The following is a 19299-nucleotide window of genomic DNA, read 5'->3' as shown; positions in this document are numbered from 1 at the left end:
CGTCGGGACAACGCACCAAACGAAGCTTAAGACCTTGAATAGACTGAGCATCAACTCTTTCATGAGCACAATATGCAATATGTATAAGAAAATGATTATAACTGCTTACTCTAATAAAAAGAGATCAAAGAGAAAACAAACATTTTTCAATCAGTTAAGCCTTACCCTAAACCAATCAAAAAGTCCTTCAAATTCATGAGGACTGGCATTTGGACCCCACAAGTGCCTGCTGGTCCCCACAAGTACAGTTCAAAACTTTTGAACTATACTTGAATCACACACACACACACACACACACACACACACACACACACACACACACACACACACGCACAAAGCCAGAGCAGCATTTAAAACAAAACAAATGTTAAACACTTCTAATTCACTACTTGCTTGCCCTGTTCTTTAAGTGCATCAGGTAATTAAAATTTTGTGCATTAAGAGTTATGACCCACTCTAGGATTCTAAATAAACTCAGTAACCTAAACAAAATAAAAAAAGACAAACAAAAAACCGTAAAGGGATTAGTTATAAAAGTGGTCGGTTATACACTTTCATAAAGAGGAAAAAGGAAATACTGAACTACATGTACATAGATCAGAGGTATTCTAATTTTGTATATTCTAATTAGTTTTTATTTTAATTCTGTTTTGAAATTTTTTCAAGTCAGGTCACGTACTCGTTTATTGTATGAAAATGTTTAATTTTAGTTGTTATTACTGTCAGCATCAGTTTTAGTCTTTTTAATGATTACTGTATGTATGGTATATGTCAGAGGCAACATTTAGGAAAATGTTACAATGCAAATACAGAACCTTTTGATAGTAGTGACATTCAGAGTCTCGATAAACATGTCAATGAAAGCCTTTTGATAGAATTTTTACAAAAGTAACAAATAATACAACTTCCTCTCTCCCTATATATATTTTTTATAGTTAGTTTTCAACTCCATGTATTATTTCAGTTATTTTGCAAACATTTTGGAGTCTAGTGTTTGTTTTTATTTTAGTTAACTAAATGTTTGCTCATATCTAGTTTTAGTTTAGTTTTAGTTAACAACTTTGACATAGACGTATGTGCTATGGTTAGGCACACCTTTCTGTTTTGTTTTCTGTTCTGCATGACTGATGTTGTTTTGTTTTGTTTTTTTTGTTCTCAGACATTGTGTTGAAATCAGATTTCCCATAGAAGATGTGGTATTTTAAAACCAAGAAAACAAAACCAAAACTATGTAGACCAGTCTCTGCAATAGTTTTAAGACCTCCAGATGGCATTTGAAGCGCAACTTGTTACTGACACCAATAAAAAAAAGTAACAAAAAGAAAAAACAGAACTTTTTTGTTGTTTTGTTTGCATTTATTTATTTTTTACTTGACAGATTAAACGATATAGATTTGAATTGTCTAAGAATAGCCTATCTGAAACAAATACTGTCCCACAATTCCTTACTCAGGCCTTTGTTACATTATTACGTCTCCTTTTCTTCTTTTTTAATGTGCACAATAACTCGAGATTATTATAATGAATGTTTAAAAGTATGATTCATTGCTATGAGGAAACAATGTTCTTTGTGAGTGTCTCGTGCACATTAGAGGTAAGACAAAGAACATTTACTGGAACTCTGCCAGTGCTGGCAGTACAAAAGCAGTGCTGCAGGGAGTCCTGTTGCTTCACATGAGATGTATATGAGCCAAAGAAGACGTGGCAAGGTAATTAAGTTATTTCGGTTAACCTTCTAGGACCTGGCGTCCACATATGTGGACATCACATTTTGGGTTATTTAGACCAAAATACTCAATTTTGCTCTACATGGGCCTGATATCCACTTATGAGGACATTATACTGCTACTGTTCTATCAAAATTTTAAACGAATATCCTCATATGTGGCTCTTATTTTTCTTGAAAACAAAAATAAGGTAAAAAAAAATAAATCTGGTAATTCTTTGTTTTTACATTCATCTGGCCCCAATATGCCCAAATATCAAAGAGAAATTAAAAATGCACACCATGGAAGAGTTCGGGTGTTAGGAGGTTAAACTAAAATTATTTTCAGACTTCTCTGGGATTGTTTTATATTATTATTATGTGCTATTATATTATGTGTATGCTGAAATTTATAAAGATATGTTTAGATTTCACTAATATCGCACAGTAATGCCTATATTATTAGCTGAGAGTATTTCAGTGCACATCAACATTTAAACTTCAAAACATCTTCTGCCCTATAGGCTACTTAACAAATTATGTACATATACATGTTGCATACCCACTTTTTTATTTATGTATATTCATTCTGCAGGTTTGAGTTTGAGTTATGGCGGGTCAAACCCTATTGTTTTTGCTGCTTTTGGTGATTATAGGTGAGTATTAAATAAAATCAGCCTAATGATTTATTGTTGTTGTATTGATTAACGATGTGAGGATTCTCAGATTTGTATTCAAACACGTGCTTATTGTGATAGGCCATGTGAGTCCTCAGACAACAAGTAAGTGAAAGCTTTGATCACCTCTCTATAATTTATTAACATTCTCTTGGAGATCTATCTACTATCAAATAATATAAATAGTTAATCGATAATAGTTTGAGATTATACCAGTCGATAACAACAAAGACTACTTTGACAACTACTATAATCACTGTTTCCTAATTAAGTAGCTTTAAACTCATGATTTATGTATGTGAACTTGTATGTTTGTATTCATTTATATTTTTATCACAGGTGTGACACCAGGTGAGTCAACATACTTCTTTAATTAAAACTTAAGTTACTGAGTGCATACTTACAATATTGAGTAGCCTTAAATGTAATTCTTTCAAATGTATATATGTATTTATGTATCTATGTATTTATTTATCTGTCTGTTGTAGCAGGTCCTGTGACATCAGGTGAGTTAATATACTTCTTTAAATTATAACTTAAGTGAGCTTATTGCATTGTTGATTCCAACAATAAGCACCTTTAGAGGGAATCTTGTGTATTAGACACATATAGTGTCTTTACTTATTATTAGTATCAACTATATTACATTATATTTATATTATATAGCTGCCACTAGACAAGCATGTAAAAAGAAGTGAACAGAAAACACTAACAGTAATCCAAACTTTTTCCTCTGGCATCAAAATTTTAGCTGCACATGATTTTAATATAAGAGTTATCTCATCAGGTGGCTTTTTAGAATAATCAGATCTGAATTCAGTCTGAGGCCACCACCTCCTTGTTGGCTGTTGTTTTTTAGTTCTATAGTGTATTGTTTTTGTGTTCTGATTTACTCTTCCTGCTATGACAGGCCAAAATGCTTTCAAAAGGATTTATTCTGGTTCTTCATGCTGTACAACCCCAATTCCAAAATAAAGTAATGGAATTGGAATCTAAACAACGATTTGCAAAGTGTTCCTTCATGTTTTCCTTTTTAGAATCACAGCTTTTATAAGATTTGTTGCTGCTATCAAATTTGAAATGAACCAATATATTTTTTTAATGGTACAGTTCTAAGTTCAAACTGTTTGTGTGTTTAATTTCAAATACATTGAAGTTTCTGAGTTTTGCAAATAACTTCAATGTGTTTTTAGTTACCTTTTTGACAGTAACTTTTTTGAAATTGGGGTTGTATTTATTAAGACACTGTATCTGTAGGATACAGTGTTTAAACTGCAGCATAATGGGGCAAATCCCCTTTTTACTCTTTTAAGGTACCCTCTATCCAATATCTGGAACAACAAGTGCTCGTTCAGACGATGGAAGTTCTCCTCTTATTGTCCTACAGCGTGCTTTCCTGTTTTTTGGACAGTCATATAATCAGATTTATGTAAGTAAAATATGTTTTGGAAAACTCAAACATCTTTGTTTTATACATCTGCATTTATAAAATGTTCATTCTCCGGTTTGCAAATCAGTTACAACCACAGAGCTGAATTGTACATGCTTAAAAAAGAAAATGAAAAGAAAAAGAAAAAGAAAAAGAAAAGAAAATTCGCTGTTATGAAAGTAATAATGTATGTTCATTTTCAAAATTACTTGCCGACTTGTCATTTTCATCCAGTACCAAAATACATAAAAATAGTTGAATGCTTCTGTGTGGTGGAATGTAGGACCAATAATTACTTACAAGGAAAATGTAGCTGTACAGCAGTGATGATTTATCGTAGACTGCAAAAAAAGATGGCTGGATGTAGCTTTTGGGTCTGAAAGTGAAGTCAATGCTCGCAATATGTTCCTTAAATATATGTTTTTTCTAGTGACCACCAGGGGACAACTCACAGAGTTTGACAAAGGCAGCTATTTAGTAAGAGTCCCACATGTTAATGTGTGCATATATACCTATGTGTGCATCAGGTCACTCTTTGAACATCTTTCAGCTTTTGCCACGTGTGGAGACCAAACACTGTTTGGTATTTCTGCCACCTCTGCATATCCCCACATCAGGTAGCAAGTTAATGCAGGGTGTCATTCCTTTCCACCAAAAGCTTACTTTATGAATCACAATAGGTTACCAAATTGTTAGTGATTCTTAGTCACTATTAAAGACACTATTAAAGTGCTGTCAGAGTTTGTTGTTGCATACAGTTAATTATACATGACTGCAGTGCAAGATGGTGCGGCTTCCCCCTGTGGGGCGAGGGCACCTGGACCTGGGATATAGAGTATGGTTGGGGGTTGTGATTGTGTGTACAGTGTCCATTAGTGTTTGTCTTCACGTTAGGTGAGTGCTGAGTATTGGTACGTGTGCATGAGGGAGGGAATGCATGTTTGTGTCTGTGTGTGCCTGTACGTCTGTGTCTCTATGTCAGGTCGGGACTTAGACTCCACCTCTCTGGGAAGGAGGCCTAGCTTTTTTCTTTTCCTTCCTCCCTTTCCTATCCCCCAGCCATGTCTGTCCCATCTTTAACAACTAAAAATATAATAAAATAAATAAATAACAACAACAAAGATGGATCAAATGGACCACTATGGCAGGGCCGTGATGATCCACTTGGTAAAGTAAATCTGTAGGGTATCTTTGTTGGCCTTCAGACAAAAATTTTGATGTCTAAAGAACCAAACGGGACAGGCAAAAAAAATAAAACTTCCGCCCCAAAAAGTTGTAATAAAGGTTAAACAAAAGAAAGAAAGAAAACTCCTAGTATTCTCTAGATAAAAATTAGACATTATTTCTGGTACACGTCTTTGAATTCTGTCTGTAGGAGACAAAGTTGGTTAAGTGAACCATTGTGTTTACATTGATGAGTTCATGCGGTCACAAAAAAATTGACAGGGTATTGGTCTTCTGCATAGAACTTTGCGATCACCAGCTAATGATGAAATTTACTTCACCTGGGCACAAGCAGATCCTAATGCAGATCTGTAATGTTTATTTTAGGGTGGATCTACTTTCTCAGATAGACCCCTTTATCATCAGCTGGTTTATAACACATAGATAGTAGTGGTCAGAACTATCCGCTAAAGCTTTGCAGTGTGGCCATTTATCTTTTACATGCAATCTATGGGCAAAATCAGCTCAAACAATTTGCACTGTGTCACTAATAAGTAAAATTCCAGTTTTTGCCAAATTAGCTCATGTTTGTTCTGGGCATTGAACTAAAGCATTTTAACAGTAAGCAATCTCTTATACTGGAATATGGATGAGTCAGAAAACGAGCAATGGTATTTTATCTCCAGCTAACTAAACTAGTATAAATATGATAGGGGTGCAACAATACTCGTATCGATATTGAACCGTTCGATACAGTGCTTTCGGTTCGGTAGGCATATGTATCGAACAATACAAAATTTTAAATTTATTTTATCAACTTTCCTTCTGACGATGCTGACGATCTGTGTTGAGCGCTCAGTGGATCTGCGCTCGATAGTGCAGCCTAGGCGGAGTAGTCGAACGCAGATTCACTGAGCGCAGTGCAAGCTAGTGAGACAGAAGTTAAGCTCTCCTTGCAACATGGCAAATTGAACCTCCCCCACCCTCATTCAGATCTGGCGTTTGGAACTATTTTGGTTTTCATGTGACGTATGACCCTGAAGGTAAGCGCGTCATGGACTAAAGTAAAACAGTATGTTGGATGTGCCACGCAATGCTCAGTTACATTGGTGGGAACTAGTGCGTTAGCGCAGTTAGCTCGTTAACGTGTTGGCCGTCCAGCCCCACGCACGGGGCGATCCGCGGTAGCTCGTTAACAGAGATTTGCTGTGTTGTGGCGTTAACGTCATTTCAACGAGATTAACGCTGACAGCACTAGTGGGAACACAACGAATATGACTGCACATTTACGCCGACATCATCCTAGTGCAAAGACAAGTGGAAGCAGACAAAAACAACAAGCACGCATGCTACAAACTTTACCCGAGTCATTTAGACAGCTGTTAGCACATGATTCTCCTTATGGGGACCTGATATGTTTAATATGCTGCTGAGAATATAGCCCAGAAGAAGCGTATAGTATAGCGTTTATTTTGGAAAGAGCCATTTCTCTGTAATAAACTCTTTTCCAAAGATGAGTGATTCCTCAATCAGATAGATTTATTAATTTTTATTACTTTGTTGTTTCAGCAACATTAAATTTAAAAACTGTACTTTTAAGTTAAAATATATATTTATAATTTTAATAAATGACAAATTAAAAAGGCATGAACATTTTTTTTTGGATCGAAAAAATATCGAACCGTACCGTGAATTTTGTGTATCGTTGCACCCCTAAAATATGAGGAATGGCAAGCACAAAGCTAACATTATCTTCATAGTTGCAAACTAGGTATAGAGTACTTAAATATCAACTTATATTTTGAGATTTAATGTTTTTAATGAGTCAAAAGTATTTTGTTCATCTTTGTGAATCTGGCTCATTACCCCGTCAGTGAGTGATTATTGTTTCCTCTATTTATTTATACTACGCTACAGGTATAGTATAGGTTTGAATGGTACAATTTGATATCCCTGTGTTGGTGCTGTTCCTATATCATCATAATAATGCTCGTCCAGGGCCAACATCGCAACTGATCATGAGCATGTCTGCAAATTGAGTTCGCATTAGTCAAGAATCTGGCTAATGCTATTAAAAACTATCACTAGCAAATCAGCAAGTAACATAAATTTGGCCAACAGCAAACTTAACCCTGACAATGTATTTATTAAAATGTTTTTCCTTACATTACATACACATCCTTACATTTCCTTACAAAGACATAATATTATAACAATGTGACTGGTCAGTTGTAATATTGATCCTGGACCATAATTACTATGATGATGCAGGAACAAGACCAACACAGTGATATCAGATCCACCATTTTAATAACAAGTGATCAACACCTGTGTCTGAAGTGCCTACAGTTGATACCTAATTTATACTGGTTTTGACTTACAAGAATGTTTTTATTTTCTAGGTAAACCACAATGGGCATCTGACCTTTGATGCATCATGGTATAGCTACACCCCGCAACTGTTTCCAATGTATGGATCCAGAGACATCATCGCTCCATTCTGGACAGATTTAGACAACAGAGGAAATGGTCAGATCTACTACAACCAATACACCAGCGGCAGTGTTCTCCAGCAAGCTACACAGGACATTAATCAATACTTTCCAGGACTCAATTTTAATGCAAACTGGGTCTTTGTTGCAACTTGGTATCAGGTTGCCTATTTTCCAACGAGTGGAACAGTAAGTCACCTCTTACTAAATTATGCAATCAATATGAAGCATAGGGTTATAATACCTATGAATATATATACTTTAAAAACAAGAAGTTGCTTTTTTTCAGCAAACAACAGTCCAAGCTGTCCTGATATCGGGTGGCCAGTACTCATTTGTGTTGATGAACTATGGGCAAATAGCCTACACAGCATATTCTATACAGGTTGGTACCATTTAAAATATAATATAGTAAAAACATATATTTTTAGTTTTTGTGGCCATCTCTTACTTTAAGTTAAATGCAGGGATATGTAAATACAAAATAACCATGCAATTATTTTTAACAGTGTGACATGTCATTTTCAGGCTGGATATGACACAATCAATTCTGTTCACCATTTTTCCATCCCTGGATCATTCTCAGGAAACGCAACAGGACAGTTCTCAAATTTCCGTCTCAGCAGCAATGTCCATGTGCCCGGTCGCTGGGCCTTCAGGACAGACCATGGATCAAGAGGCTGTACTTTCAACAGTAAGATCTGAACTAGAGAACGATCATCATAGCCAGCTGATTAAAATTCTACGAGAATTCTATGAGAAGAATGTTATTATATTAAATGACAATCCCCCTCTCTAGCCCTTCATTTTTTGATCTTCACTCTGTGAAAACAGTAAACAAAAATGAATCCTAAAATTTAAAAATGAACACTGTTTGAGTAGTAAGAATCTCTTCAAGTTGAAGTAAAAAAATGTAAAGTATTCATTTTTCTATTGTTTCAAAGGTTTACCAGTGCAGCTTGGTGATTCCTTCTGGAGTGACAGGACCTGTGCACAGAAGTGCACATGCACCTCAGCAGGCCTGCAGTGCCGCAACCAGCCGTGCTCCTTTTCACAGATCTGCCAGCAAACTTCCTTCCAGTTTTCTTGCCAGACAGTGCAGAGACGCACTTGCACCATAAGTGGTGATCCCCATTACTACACCTTTGATAACCGAGTGTTCCACTTTCAGGGCACTTGCACCTATGTTCTCTCTGAGCAATGTAATAGTGGACTGCCCTACTACAGAGTAGAAGGCAAAAATGAGCACAGAGGCAGTACTCAAGTCTCTTGGACACGACTGGTAAAAGTGCATGTCTACAATGACACAATTGAGCTTGTCAAAGGACGTCGTGGTCAGGCAAAGGTATGGAATAAGAATCAAGTTTAAACTTACGGTGATATGTGTTTGTGACATGTGTGTTTTACTCTTTCTGTATGCTGGTGTTTTTACAGGTTAATGGGAACTTTGCATCCACTCCATTCTCCCTTAGCAATGGCACCGTGCAAGTTTATGAGTCAGGTTTTTCTGTGGTCGTCAGCACTGACTTTGGTTTAGTGGTGTCTTATGACACAAATCATTATGTCCAGATCAGCTTGACCTACACTTATCAGAATACAACATGCGGTCTTTGTGGAAACTTCAACAATCAACCTCAAGATGACTTTCGCACACGCCAGGGCCAGCTTGTGAGCTCTGATGTGGTTTTTGCTAACAGCTGGAGAGCATCAGGGGATGATGAGCCTGGTTGTGAGGCACAGTGTGGAGGTCTGGCCTGTGCTGGCTGCACTGCACAACAGACAGCATTGTACAGCAACACTGACCACTGTGGTATCCTCAGCAGTAGTTCTGGACCTTTTGCTGCTTGCCATCAGCAACTTCCTCCACAGTCCTTTGCGGACAGTTGTCTGTATGATCTGTGTGTAGGAGGAGGGTACCAACCTATTCTCTGTCAAGCCTTAAGTGTGTATGCAAGTCAGTGTCAACAAAATAATATTCGGCTGCAAAGCTGGAGGAGAACCGGCTTTTGTGGTATATTAACACATTTTTAATAATTATTTCAAAATATAATTTTATTAAAATGCCACAGATGCTAAAATCTAATTTTTCCTCTTCTTTCTAGAAATCCCATGCCCAGCCAACAGCCACTTTGAGTCTGAAGGCACAGGATGTCCAGCTACTTGTCTCAATCCCAACTCCACCCACAACTGTCCTCTCCCTGTGCAAGAAAGCTGCATCTGTGATTCAGGCTACATCCTCAGTGGTGGGGTCTGCGTCCCTCATGCCGAGTGTGGCTGCAGCTTTGAGGGCCGTTACTACCGCTCTGGACAAACTGTAATACTAGATGAAAACTGTGGGAGACGTTGTAGCTGCAGTTATGGCTCCATGACTTGCCACTCTCATGGTTGTGGGCCATTTGAATCATGCAGGGTGGAGGATGGAGAAAGAGGATGCAGACCAAATAGCTATGAAACATGCTGGATCAGAGGCCCAGGGTCATATCAGACATTTGATGGACTGACATACCAATATCCTGGGGCGTGTCAATTGACACTTGCCAAAGTTATGGGACTGTCCAGTCACCCAAACTTCACGGTGACAGCAGAAAAAGTGCCAAGAAACCAGCAAGGCTTTTCCAATGTGCTAAAGTTTGAGGCAGAGGGGACACAGGTCTCAATTGAGATGGAAATAAACGGCAAAGTTCAGGTAAATGACAGAAATACAATTGAAAGTCATTGTAGATTAATGTGTCATAATGAAAGACACAAAAAAAAGTTGACACAAGCAGATAAGCTACTAATAATAGAGAATCATTAAGTAGAGATCACTCTGTACTTATGCGGACATTATTCTACATTGTTGTTTTCATTGTAACCAGAATATTACACCAGAAAATCTGAAATAGGAAAGGTTACCTTTAAATACTGTCACTTAGCTTTGAGTTGCTTTTTTCCCCTATAAGAATGAATTCCTTTATAGTGTACCAAAATTATTCATTTTATATTCACTTTTACTTTTTAATTTAGTATGATGTTATTTAACTAACTATCAATTTGTCCTACTGATATACTCCTTCATTTAAACAGACCATCACATCACAGGCTGCCATATGATCATTATAGTATGACATTTTTATAGTACGACAGTATAGTAAATACAACAGATGTTGATTATAGTGGTGTATATTGAAGCAGTTGAAACAATTGGCACTTTAAAGCATAATAAATTAAAACAGTCAGGATGTAAGATAGACAGAAAAGACTGTTGCAGAGTTTTGGAGCTGCATTAAGGAAGACCAGTTAGCTCTAAGAGTCAATCTGGAAATTGTTACAAATAAAAATGATCTAATATAATAGCTCCAAACTGGTTGTTTGGTAAAAAAAAATATTATCTACTACATTCTACAATAAGTACCAAGCTTAGGACTTATTGGGAAATGACAGATGGAAACATCATTAACAAAATGGTCTTTACTTAAAAGTGTTATTATAATTATTATGACTGACTATTTTAATGCCTTTTAGGTGGCTGGTCAGGTGATCAGGCTGCCTTTCAGTGCTGGGTCCAATGGAATCCAAATTTTCTACAGCAACCTGCGCAGTGTCATCATTCGCACCTCCTTTGGTGTAACTGTGCAGACAGTCTGGCCTCACTTTGTCCGTGTCACTGCTCCTGGTGTCTACAGCGGTTCACTGGGTGGACTCTGTGGTAACTACAATGGTCGTCCGCATGATGACTTCCGCACACCCAACGGTGTCCTGGTCAACAGTTCTCAGGATTTTGGAGACAGCTGGCGAGTTGGCTCTCTGGCTGCTCACTGTGTGGAAAGCAGAGGTCATGATCCTAGGACCGATTTTAATTCTAGTCAGTACTGTGGCATTCTCAGATCACCAGATGGGCCATTTGTACCCTGTTGGTCTGTGGTTGACCCAAGGCAGCAGGTGGATGTATGTGTGGAGATCATGAGGGGCTCTAACAATCCAGCATCAACTCTGTGTGACGTCCTACGAGATTATGCACTAATGTGTCAACAGAAGGGTGTTGCCTTAGGACAATGGAGAAATGCAACTGGCTGTGGTAAGCATTCAACTGTTTTTGAATTAATTCTAGCCACGATCTCCAAATGTTTAAAAATGCTTTCATATGTTAACCTGTTTGTTCTTCTCCAGCACTAACCTGCCCATCAAACAGCCATTATGAACTCTGTGGAACCTCTTGTCCTTCTGCTTGCCCCAGCCTCTCTTTCCCCTTCACCTGTGATAGTGTGTGCCAGGAGGGCTGTCAGTGTAACAGTGGTTTTATCCTCAATGGTGACCAGTGTGTTCCACCAACATCTTGTGGATGCTATCATCAAGGACGCTATCGCGAAAGTGGTGAGCAGTTCTGGGATGGTGAACAATGTCAGAGCTTGTGTACCTGTAACGGAAATACAGGGAACGTCCACTGTACTCCCAACTCCTGTGGGCCCCAGGAGTCCTGCCGTGTGGTGGAGGGCGAGTTTGGCTGCCATCCCAACCCTTCTGGCACGTGCTCTGCCTCTGGAGACCCTCACTATTTCACCTTTGATCGTAAGGCTTATGACTTCCAAGGAACATGTCGCTATGTTCTGGTGACCCTTTGTAATGCCACTGATGAGCTGAATCAGTTTTCTGTGGAAGCTAAGAATGAGGCATTGAATGGGTTGCCAGTTTCAGTCACAGCAGAAGTTTTCGTGAATGTGTGGGGCTATCATGTGCACATGTCAAGATACAACAGGGGTATGGTAGAGGTGAGCGGAACTGTTTCTGAACAATTACTCATATTTTACATTATAAAAAGCAAAATTTAAAGCCACAGACAGTTACAGATGAACCTACCATGAGAGAGACCTCCACTTAACTGCAAAGTATTGTTAGAAAATGGACAACAAAAAATTGCTGTAAAGGAATGTTAAAGAGAAAGTAGTCTGGAAACTTCAATTTCTTCACTAGAGAGCCTCACTGAGTTTATTTTTAACAATGAGCTATCACTTACACTTGTAGGGACAGTAATAAAAAATAACCAAATGTGAGAGACCCTTGGTAAATAATTGCCATGTGCTGTTGGTCATTGTGCTGCTATTACATTTGTTTAGTGCTGACATATGACTACGGATAAAGGGCATATGAATAAAATTAAATATTTTTGGCTTTCCTAAATTGTCCTTCCAATGTCCCAGGTAAATGGAATAACACAGAATGTACCAATTCTCTTGAATGGAAGTCGAGTATCTATCTTTGCCAGTGGATCTCGAACAATTGTCCGCACTGATTTTGGCTTAAGCGTCATATACGATGGATGGAGTACAGTTTCTATCACTGTGCCTCCAAATTACAGGTATCTGCCATTCATCTTCGCTCAAAATCAGCTGGTGTTGCAATTACTCACACACTCACACCTTTAAAAGTGTTCATAGTTGTGCACTACCACACTTTTATAACATAATTCGAATGTACAGGATTTTATTTGGCTCAGAATGGTCTTTTGGGGTGTCCCATAAGATTGATAATCCTCCCCACAGTAAAACCAATGAATCTGTTTTATCTTACTGTTCTCATCAAAAGGGGAAAAACATGTGGACTTTGTGGAAACTTCAATGGAAATTCAAATGATGACTTCTACACCCCATCTGGAATAACAGTCGCATCTCCAGATGAGTTTGGGAGAGCCTGGAAGGTCCCAGGAAACTACACCTGCAGTGATGGATGCGGCTCATCATGTCCGAGATGTCCCAATGAACAGCCCGCTAGAGATCAATGTGAGGTGATCCAGGCAGCTGATGGGCCCTTCAGTTTCTGCCACGAGGAGGTGGACCGTGCACCATATTTCAACGACTGTGTGTTTGACGTGTGTGTGGCAGGAAATCGAGGTCATGACCTCCTTTGCAGGGCTCTTGAAACATATGTTAGAGCCTGTCAGTCTGCTAATGTTCGAATCTACCCTTGGAGACAAAATACCACCTGCGGTGAGTGAACCTGCCATTGTGTTGCTGATATAGTATCAAGCACAAGAAAATAAAATGCTTCTTTTTTGTTGTTGTTTTTGTAAGTGTGTTGAAATATGGTGTCTAAGTTTCATGACTGTTTTTTTTAACCACCTGACATCCATCTTTTGCTTTCTTGATTTTTTAGCACTGGACTGTCCAGCCAACAGCCATTATGAGCTGTGTGGTACTGACTGTGGCCACACCTGTGCCAGCAGTAATGATACCACCTGTGAACGGGCTTGCTCTGAGGGATGTTTCTGTGACGAAGGCTACCGCAGGAGTGGAACCAGTTGTGTCCCAGTGGAACGCTGTGGCTGCCAGTATAATGGATTCTACTATAATGTAAGTTCTACAAAGAACCATAGAGCTATATAAAAGAGGGATATAGTTTAAAGGTTTTAATTGCATAAATGATTTGAGCAGATAATTAACAATGACAGCTTGGCAACAGTAAATACATGGTAGGCTTTACTATAAACTGCGGTTATTCTTCCTCTTTTTGTTACATTCTCTCACACAGGCTGGCGAGTCCTTCTGGACAGACGGTTGCTCACAGAGATGTGAATGTCACGCTCCAAATGACCTGCGATGTTCTGCCTCGTCTTGCGCTCCTGCACAACAGTGCTCCATCAGAGACGGCCAGCTGGGCTGTTACGATGCCATGTCCACCTGCACAGTGTGGGGGGATCCACACTACATCACCTTTGATGGAGCAGTGGCTCATTTCCAGGGAACTTGCTCCTACATCATCACTGAGAGCACAAACCATGGCACCAATGAAACCCAGTTTCAGGTGATAGCCACCAACAATCACCGTGGAAACAACCGTGTGTCATTTGTGTCTGCAGTGGACATATACCTCTCAAACCATCCAGAAAGTGTGCACATCAGGATCGGACCCAATAAAAGAGTAACGGTAAATACTAAGCTTTCTATGTTTCGCTCATATGAACACCTTCACAGCAGGTACTTTGCATGTCTCTCATAACTCTTGTTCTTCTAGGTAAATGGTGGAGAAGTGTCTCTTCCCACCTCTGCAAGAACTTTAGCTCAGGTGGTAAGGGAAGGAAGCTACATAGTTGTCGATGCACTTGACCTGGCGGTCCAGTTTGATGGCCAGAGTACTTTGTTGGTAAGAATCGCCCAAAACCGTCAAAACAGAGTCACAGGTATGTGTGGAAACTTCAATGGCGACTCTGGGGATGACAAAGTCTCACCCAATGGCACACTGGCACAAAATGACAATGACTTTGGACAGAGCTGGAAGTCAACAAGAAGCCAACCAGGGTGAGCTGTTTGGAACTTCTTTAGGACATTCCAAAAATAGAGTCTTGTTGACCTTCATCAACTCATATAACATAATGTCTTGCTTTGAATGAGAAGATTTTATGGACATTTAAGGACAACAGCATATATATTACATCCCAGTAAAAATAATAAATGTACCGTTGTGTTGAGTGTGAATTGGGAGTGTAGATGTACAGGACATTTTACCAAAGTACACAAAATTTCCCAAAGTGTTAAACATATAATGTCTTTTCCAGATGTGGGTCTACTGATCAAAGAAGTGGTGATGGACTGAATGACTGCACCTTTAGAGAAGAATACTCCCAACTTTGCAGTGTCATCACCAACACCACCGGTCCATTCAGAGCCTGTCACCTGCACTCTGACCCCGAGCCATTTTTCACTTCCTGTGTCTATGACCTCTGCCTCTACACTCCAGCCAATGGCATGCTGTGTTCCGCTGTCTCCGCCTATGAGAAAACCTGCTCTGTTCTAGGGCTAGACATCCCTGACTGGCGCTCTGGTTTACTGTGTGGTAAGTTTGTGCTGGATAATTAAGTGATGTCTTTTTGATGTCTTTTGATAGAGCTTAACAGGTTTTTCTTGAAAGATTGGCTTTGTTTTATTGTACTCCTGTCACTCTTCTTCTGCAGAGGAGTCAGACCCATGTGAACAGCTGGACTGCACAGAGTACGAGTGGTGTGGTAAGAAGGACGGTGTCTATGGCTGCTTCTGTGATGAACACCATGACCGAGGCAACAGTGAAAGCTATGGTGAAGGAAGCTCCTATTTAAACCTTGTTTTATTTTTGGGTCATTGGCAATGGTACTGCAGTGCAGTTTGTACAAGAAAAATGGGATTTGTTAGTTATTTGTTTTCTTATTCTTCTTTTTAAACTTGTATTAACAGACTCAACCATCACTTGTGCCAGTAGTTCAGGCACCATGTCCGTGTCCCGTTGTCAGCTATTTGAGGCTGGCTTTCACTCTGATGCCCTCCATCTCCGAGATGAATCCTGCAATGGGACTCTTGAGTATGGTCGACTGGTTTTCCACTTTGACAATGACAACCATCTGTGTGGGACAGCACTCAGGGTACAGTTATAAAACCAAAATATTATGGATAGTCACTGTTATTATACATGTCATGTTTTGTCATTTATATTATAAATGACATCATATTCAATTTGTAATGTTTTGTTTTTTTAATTTTAGAGCAACGGAACACATTTCATGTATGAGAACATCGTCCAGGGTTTTGTGGATCCTCATGGAAGTCTTATCAGCCGCCAGAGGAGCATCAATCTGCGTTTCTGCTGCGAATACCCCCTGAATCAGGCCCTGTCTATGGCCGTGGGCATCAATCCTGTAGAAAGGTAACAATACATCTCCTATGCATTATATACAATACTTAGATTAGATTTTTACATATTCCAGTGTTTTATGTAATTAAATGTGCACTTCAGGCATCTTTTGGGAACTTATTTTGAAAGATAGTGCTTTAAGATCACAATACTGACAATAAGACAAAATAAAAACATGAAAATGAGAACGTCATTTTTGCCGCACATTAACATTACACTTTTTGATGTTCATGCATGTTAATAATGTTCATCATTTAATAATGAACTCATTTGTAGTATTATTATGTTTTTTGTAGCATCATTAGGAAGAAGATTGCAATCGGTCAAGGACAGTACAGCATGAGAATGATCCCCTTCCAGGACCCTGGCTTCCGCTTCCCATTCAGGAGTGACACAAACATACAAATGGAAATAGATCAGAGGTTATATGTGGCGGTGAGAACAGAAGGAGTGGATCAAAGCCAGATCTCCACTATTTTGGACTCCTGCTGGGCCACACCAGTCAACATGCCAAACTACCCCGTCCGCTGGGATCTTATTACTGCAGAGTAAGAGCACGTTTGCAGTGTCACCTTGTCTTAGTATACTTTATTAAAAACTTGAAAGAATCAGCCCCAGACAGACCTCTCCTCGGTTTTTCTCCACCAATTCTTCCTCATAATGAATTCTGCTGCTTTGCTTTATAATGTGGGATATTTAAACGTCTGCCTGTCTTCCAGGTGTCCCAATGAAGCCGATGGAACGGTAGAGCTGATTCAGAACGGCATCTCTACTGAGGCCCGATTCTCCTTCAGGATGTTCACTTTTACCAACTATTCATCCATTTACCTTCACTGCAATGTCCACCTGTGTCTTTTGAGACACAACAATTGCACAGCTGTACGTACCACTGTTTTAAATTCTTATTGGTTTTCATTTTTACCTAATAAATTTAAAAACTGTTAAATCTGCAGAAGCCTATAAACATTTTTTTTCTCTCAGCGCTGTTACCCGGGTTACCACAGGCGAGTTCGGAGGGATGCATCCTTCCATGACACTTCATCCATCTCACTTGGACCGCTTGTTTCAAGGCCAGGTAGCAGAGGTACATTGAAGCTCTCATGTCTCTTCACCTTGCACTCTTATTGATCACATAAAGTTCACGGATAAAGTAAATGTAAACTTTGGTTCTTCTCTTGCAGACCCAGTGATGCAATTAAACAGTGGCCAAAGCCAGGTGACACCTCTGCTGGCCCTGCTGGCCAGTTTGATCCTAGCCAGCATGCTGGTAACCCTGCTGGTCAAACGGTTTGCTCCCAAAATTCCAGTCTAGAAACTGCCAAAACTCTGGAGATCAAAAATTATCCATATTTTGAAAATCATTCATTATTCAGTTACTTCTAAATGGTATTTTTCATCTGAGTGTTGTCTTTGTCTTTCTTGAGGAGTGTTTCTTTAGTTGTGGTAAGGTTTGCAGTAAGTTGGCTTTAAATCTAAATGGGATAAAATATGTGTGATATTAAAGTTTTAACCTTCTTGTTGCATTCACTGTTTGTTGATAAGATTAACTTGTTCTTGGTTTCTGTGTAAGATTTTTATAATTAAATCTACATCATAATTAAAATAGGCAAATCAAGGATTAAATAAAGTATTTAGTGCACATATACTTGTCTCTCAGAAACGCAACCAACACTACTTTGGATTTACAAAATAAAGTGATAGTACAAAGTGAAGTACAATAAACTGGGTACCTACTGTTTGAGCTACAATTTAATATCATAACATGATTACTATTTTTGCTTCGTTTTATCAGTTGAAATAAAAGTTAATGAATAATTGCCTAAATGTATCACAAATCATTCATAATATGTAATAAAAATCTGATTATGAACAATGTCTATTTTTTATCTCCAGTAAGATCATACAGTAAAATGTGTTGCTGAATAAAATCTCACTTAGTCATTCTGTTATTGAAGTAGAAGGCCAAGTTGATCTTTAGCACCCAGCTGCAACCCATCCATCCGCTTTGTCCGGGGCCAGGTCGCGGGGGCAGCAGCCTAAGCAAAGAGGCCCAGACCTCCCTCTCCCCAGCCACCTCCTCCAGCTTATCCGGGGGAATACCAAGGCGTTCCCAGGCCAGCCGAGAGATATAATCTCTCCAGCGTGTCCTGGGTCTGCGCCGGGGCCTCCTCCCGGTGGGACATGCCTGGAATACCTCACCCAGGAGGCGCCCAGGGGGCATCCTTGTCAGATGCCCGAACCACCTCAGCTGGCTCCTTTCGATGTGGAGCAGCAGCTGCTCTACTCTGAGCCCCTCCCGGATGGCCGAACTTCTCACCCTATCTCTAAGGGAGAGGCCAGCCACCCTTCGGAGGAAGCTCATTTCTGCCGCTTGTATCCGCGATCTCGTTCTTTCGGTCACTACCCACAGCTCGTGGCCATAGGTGAGGGTAGGGACGTAGATCGACCGGTAAATTGAGAGCTTCGCTTTTACACTCAGCTCCCTCTTCACCACGACGGACCGGTGCAGCGTCCGCATTACTGCAGCTGCAGCCCCAATCCGTCTGTCGATCTCCGGCTCCCTTCTCCCATCACTCGCGAACAAGACCCCGAGATACTTGAACTCCTCCACTTGGGGCAGGAACTCATCCCCGACCCGGAGTGGGCACTCCACCCTTTTCCGGCTGAGAACCATGGCCTCAGATTTGGAGGTGCTGATCCTCATTCCCGCTGCTTCACACTCGGCTGCGAACCGTTCCAGTGCGAGCTGGAGGCCCTCACCCGATGAAGCCAACAGAACCACATCATCTGCAAAAATCAGAGATGTGATTCTGAGGCCACCAAAGCGAAAGCCCTCCGCCACTTGGCTGCGCCTAGAAATCCTGTCCATAAAAATTATGAACAGAACCGGAGACAAAGGGCAGCCCTGGCGGAGCCCATCACCCACCGGGAACGAGTCCGACTTATTGCCGGCAATGCGAACCAAGCTCTTGCAACGGTTGTATAGGGATCGAATGGCCCGTAGCAATGGGCCAGACACCCCATATTCCCGCAACACCTCCCACAGGACACCCCGAGGGACACGGTCGAATGCCTTCTCCAAGTCCACAAAACACATGTAGACTGGTTGGGCAAACTCCCATGCACCCTCAAGTATCCTGGAGAGGATAAAGAGCTGGTCCAGTGTTCCGCGACCAGGACGAAAACCGCATTGTTCCT

The 19299-nt window shown here is 40.0% G+C and overlaps 1 protein-coding gene across 1 annotated transcript; it reads left to right on the top strand.

The window, feature by feature from the left end:
- The first annotated feature begins 1609 nt into the window (after positions 1-1609).
- LOC309712756 (alpha-tectorin-like) lies at positions 1610-17643 on the top strand. The gene is made up of 25 exons (XM_082543821.1): positions 1610-1709; positions 2301-2361; positions 2464-2487; positions 3696-3811; positions 7378-7656; positions 7757-7852; positions 7996-8161; positions 8412-8812; positions 8902-9478; positions 9570-10153; positions 10972-11524; positions 11617-12215; positions 12645-12802; positions 13030-13430; positions 13597-13793; positions 13972-14367; positions 14455-14738; positions 14996-15273; positions 15392-15511; positions 15648-15832; positions 15953-16113; positions 16398-16649; positions 16821-16980; positions 17083-17185; positions 17283-17643. The coding sequence occupies exons 2-25, from the start codon at positions 2316-2318 to the stop codon at positions 17411-17413; spliced, it is 6267 nt and encodes a 2088-aa protein (XP_082399947.1). The 5' UTR covers positions 1610-1709; positions 2301-2315; the 3' UTR covers positions 17414-17643.
- Positions 17644-19299: the final 1656 nt, after the last annotated feature.

Source organism: Aulonocara stuartgranti, assembly GCF_965226115.1.
Source record: "Aulonocara stuartgranti genome assembly, chromosome: 8".
In the NCBI taxonomy this organism is placed as follows: Eukaryota; Metazoa; Chordata; class Actinopteri; order Cichliformes; family Cichlidae; genus Aulonocara; species Aulonocara stuartgranti.
The sequence above is the reverse complement of the archived record's forward strand: the minus strand, read 5'-3'. Positions and strand labels throughout refer to the sequence as shown.